Source organism: Pinus tabuliformis, chromosome 6 (genome assembly GCF_031772625.1).
Source record: "Pinus tabuliformis cultivar Carrire ecotype Pingquan chromosome 6, CPIR1, whole genome shotgun sequence".
NCBI classification, from domain to species: domain Eukaryota; kingdom Viridiplantae; phylum Streptophyta; class Pinopsida; order Pinales; family Pinaceae; genus Pinus; species Pinus tabuliformis.
The window spans coordinates 1,157,099,355-1,157,104,068 of NC_142292.1; the positions used below are offsets into that span (position 1 = coordinate 1,157,099,355).

At 45.0% G+C, this 4,714-nt stretch overlaps 1 protein-coding gene across 1 annotated transcript; it reads right to left on the bottom strand.

The window, feature by feature from the left end:
- Window positions 1–3,642: 3,642 nt before the first annotated feature.
- Window positions 3,643–4,512, bottom strand: LOC149262917 (uncharacterized). The gene has a single exon (XM_089383434.1). The coding sequence runs from the start codon at window positions 4,510–4,512 to the stop codon at window positions 3,643–3,645; it is 870 nt and encodes a 289-aa protein (XP_089239560.1).
- Window positions 4,513–4,714: the final 202 nt, after the last annotated feature.

Genomic DNA, 4,714 nt, shown 5'->3' on the forward strand with positions numbered 1-4,714 from the left:
ATACACCGGGCAATCAAGAAGCAATGCTCTTTACAAAGTGTGCAAGTGTCGTTGCCCAAAACTCTGTCAAGTGGATTCACACGGGGCGCCTCTCCCCCCTGAGCCTCTGGCTGTTGTCTTTCTGCCATGACTGTGAGCAAACTGGTTAGTGAACAAATAACTTGCAATAAACTTGATTTATACCTGGATGCTGAGTTAAGGGCCGGAGTGTCGCTAATGCTCTGATGGCTTGCTTGCTGAATGCTGGTGAGATGATCGGGCGCGGGAGGCAACTGATTACTGCCGCTGAGACTGCCTTGCTTAGGAGACTCCTCTTTCCCAAACTGATTCTTGCAAAACAGGGAAGTTCTGAAGGAAGAAGGGGTAGGGGGGGGAATATAAAGGAGCGGGAGAGATCCTTCATGATGAGGGGACTCGGGATTTTTTTCTGGGGAAGCTGAGGGCGAATCCAACTGCGGATTTGAGAGGCAAACTTCGATGGTGCGGAGAGGACGTTTACCTGACAAGTTGTAGGGGAAATCACGAGAAAGATGTGGGAGAGTTGCTTTGGGATCAAGGTAGGAGGAATGCGCCGGCGAAATGAGGGAGAAAGGATGGACGGGGAAGGGAGAACCAGGAGTGTGGTTGATTTTCTGACAATTTCTGCGAAAGCTTACCTTGTGCTCTGTCTGACCACTAGAGATCTTATGGTATTGCTCTTGCATAGATTCTGCCATTTTCACTTACTTGTCCTTGTTGCCGGTTGACCGCTTTGCTCACTAGGGAGTCCGCCTCTGCATTGTTCTCTCTTAACACGTGCATAAAGGTGACTTCCCCCAAATGTCTGAGGTTATCTGTTATCCTCGCCTTGATGCTGTTGAGACTTGCTTTATTGAACTCTTTGCCTGTGTTCATTGCTACTATAATGATAGCCGAGTCCCCAAGGATTATGGCGTTCCGTAAACCTGTCCTGTGCAGAATCGAGGTGCCTAAAAGCAGGCTGTATGCTTCGGCGACGTTGTTAGTGGCGATTCCAAGTCCCCATTCATAGCTGCAAATGATATTCCCATTCTGATCTTTGATTATTCCTCCTGCACCTGCACTCCCGGGATTGCTCTTTGATGCTCCATCAAAGAGGAGAAAGGGACGATTCTGAGCTAGGATCCATTTGTTTATATCTTCTTTAGCGCCCCTGAGTTTCCAATTGTGTCGATTCTGCAGAGCTTTAAGTTGAGGAGAGGGATTTTGAGAGTGGCTAATATTAAAGCTGTTGTACCAGTCTTTCTCCTCTTTTGTCCATCTTTGTTGATCTGGGAGAGCTATATGGTTGGCACTGATAGCCTCTGAAATCCCTGCTATTGTCTTTGCGATGATCCTGTCGATTTTAATCTGTCCATTTTTGAAGACATGATTATTCCTTTCTAACCAAATGTTCCAGCACAGCGTAGCTGGAACGCATTTCCATATTCTTAAGAGATTATTCTTACCTTTCCTGTTCAAAGGGTATTCTTGCTTCCAATTTCTCTGGAGGTTGTTCACGTGATCATAACTTCTTCTAACTTCCAGAGGGCTAATAAGCTGTTTCCAACAGCTTTGGGCGAAGGGGCATCGAAGGAAGGAGTGATGAATGGACTCTTCCTCTGCTTGACAAAAACAGCAAATCGAGGGGCCTTGTATTCCTCTCTTTCTCAGATTCTCGGCTGTAAGAATTTTCCCTTTTAAGAGGGCCCAGTTGAAGTGTTTTACCTTGGGGATGCATTCGGTCTTCCAGGCTGCCTTATGAAGATTCCAATTTACTGTGGGAGTCATGTTTTGCAAAGATTTATAGCCCTCTTTAACTGTAAAGCTTCCACCACAGGTGTCCCAAATGTATCTGTCATCCATCTCCTTATTGATTGGAGCTGAACCGGATAGAGAGAGTTTCAAATTGTGCCATTGGTCTCTGAGATCCAGAGGGAGGTTCAGGACTTTCCAGTCAAGCCATCTGTTTTGGGACCAGGTGGATATGTCAAACAGAGAGGATATATTTCGCTCCTCCATCCAGACTTGAAGAGGTCTTAGTTCTTGAAGTGAGTTCCTTGGGTTGGAGCCCATGATTCTGTCAAGCCAAATTTTGACATTCTTTCCGCTTCCTGGGATTTTGGAGGTATTTCCTCTGAAGTGGGGTAAGACTTTTTTAATCAGTCTCCACATTGGAGTACACGGCCTGTCCACAATTGGATCCTGAAGAATGTTGGAGTTTGGACCGCTGAGGTATTTCCTTTTTATTGTCTCCACCCACCACGAGCCATTCCCTGAGAGGATCTTCCATATCAGCTTAAGCCCCAGAGCCTGATTGGAGAGACTTGGAATTTTTATGGATAATCCTCCTTTTTCATACGGAAGGGTGACTTGGTCCCAATTAACAAGGCTGAATTTCTTTGAGTCCTGTTTTCCCCCCTGCCAGAGAAAACTTCTCATAATGAGTTCTATGTGCTTGTGGATGCTAGCGGGAGCCATAATTACCGCATACTGGTAGATTGGGAGGCCTGAGAGGACAACCTTTATAAGAATAGTTCTGCCAGCAAGATTTAACCAAGAGGCATCCCAACTCTGAAGGAGGCCTCTCATCTTCTCGATGTGTTTTGTCCAGACTTCTGCTTTGATGTGTTCTTTTGCCAAAGGGAGACCCAAATAAGAGAAGGAGCTCCAGCTTCTTTGCAGAGGGATGTCTAGAATCTGAGAAATTCTTTGTTGGATCTGAAAGGGAACATTCCAGGTGTAAATTTTGCATTTACTGTTGTTTAGTTTTCCCCCAGATACAAGGAGGAAGGCATCCAGGACTCTTTTGAACCTCCTAGCCATCAAACTGGAGGCGCCCCCAATTAGCAGAGTGTCATCCGCGAAGAGCGAGTGATTAATCTCCTTTATCCCTCGTTCAATGCGAATGCCCGTGATTTCTTTTTTGCTGCGAAGGTTTTCTAGTTGAGCACTCAGAGTCTCGGCCATAAGAATGTAGAGGAAGGGGGAGAGGGGACAGCCCTGCCGTAGACCCCTCGAACTTCTGAAGTAGTTGCTTGGTCGTCCATTGATCAAAGGCGCTGTCCAAGGATTAGAGATGCACCCGTTGATGATGTTGACAAAGTTGGAGGAGAAGCCAAATTTTTTGAGAACTGCTCTGAGGAAGGTGTGATCCACCCGGTCGAATGCGTTTGCCATATCCAATTTGATGATCATTCCCCGCTCTCCTCTATTGAGGCTGCTATGAATGGCTTCCTGAACTAGAATGACATTGTCTATGATCTGCCTACCTGGGACAAAACCACCCTGATTCTCAGAGATTAGAAGTGGAAGGAATTTTTTTAATCTGTTGGCGAGAATTTTTGTAATGATCTTGTATGAGACATTGCAGAGCGATATGGGGCGAAATCTGTCGAAGGTTTTTGGATTTGTTTCTTTAGGAATCAAAGCTAAGTGCGAGGATTTTGTATTTTCCCCTACCTTGTGATTTCTAAAGGCATTCTTTATCACTCTCACAAAATCCTTCTTTATAGTTTCCCAGTGTTGCCTGTAGAAAGCGACAGTGAAACCGTCTGGCCCTGGGGCCTTGTCTTGTTGCATGCTGAAGGTGGCTTCTCTGATTTCTTCTTCTGTGGGATCTTGCTCCAGCTCATTGTTATGGTTTTATGTTATTTTACTCTTTATTATACTAAGGAAAGCCTCGCTGTTATGATGTTGGATGTCTGCTGTGAGAAGATCCTTAAAATGATTAAAGGCTGCGCTTTTTATTTCTTTTTGTTCTTTCAGCTCAATCCCTGCTACTTCAATTTTATCTATTTGGTTGCTGGCTCTTCTGATCTTGATATTATTGTGGAAAAAAGAAGTGTTTTTATCCCCTGCCTTCAGCCAAAGGCAGCGGGATCTTGTTCTTTGATCCTCTTCCTCCACTCGATTTTGCCGGTAAAGCTCCTTGTACAAAGTTTTTTCCTTCTCGAGGTCCTCTGCAGTGAGTTGAGTTTGCTCCTTTTCTTTGTGCCAGCGTTCCATCTCTGCTAGCAGTTCGGTTTTCTTTTTTCTGTCAAGATTTGCCTGCTCCCTCGCCCACTGCTTTATTGCTGTCCGGAGCTGTTTCAGCTTTGTTTCCCATACGAAATAAGGCGACCCTATCACTTCTTTGGCCCACTGGTTTTGAATAAGGATGCGGAAATCTTCGTAGAGATCCCAGTTTTTGTTGTATTTGAAAGGAAGGGGGCCGAGGATTGGTCCTTTATCCAAAGTGAGGACCACCGGCTTATGGTCCGAAGCTGAACCATGGATTAATTGGCTCCTTATTGATTGGAAGTTGCCTGCTACACCTTCCTGTATAAGAAACCTATCCAGCCTCTCCTTGATATTGTGTGTGCCTGATCTTTTGTTGGACCAAGTGTATTTCCCATTTGACAGAGGGGTGTCTATCAGGTTAAAGAGTTGTATTATAGATTCTAACTTGTCTCTTGAGGGATCTGCGTGGTAACTTCCACCATACTTTTCTCCCACATGCCTTATAAGATTCATGTCTCCCCCAAGAATTAGCCTGCTGCTTTGGAGAGCGGTGATGTCCTCTTCTATGGTGTTCCAGCAACTTGCTTTGTCCCTGTAATGATTGGGAGCATATATATTATATATATGAAAAGTTTCCTGCGAGCTTTTATACTTTAGATCTGTTCTGATCCACCAAGAGCATTGGTGTGAGTTGGTGATTTCCCACTTGTTTTTG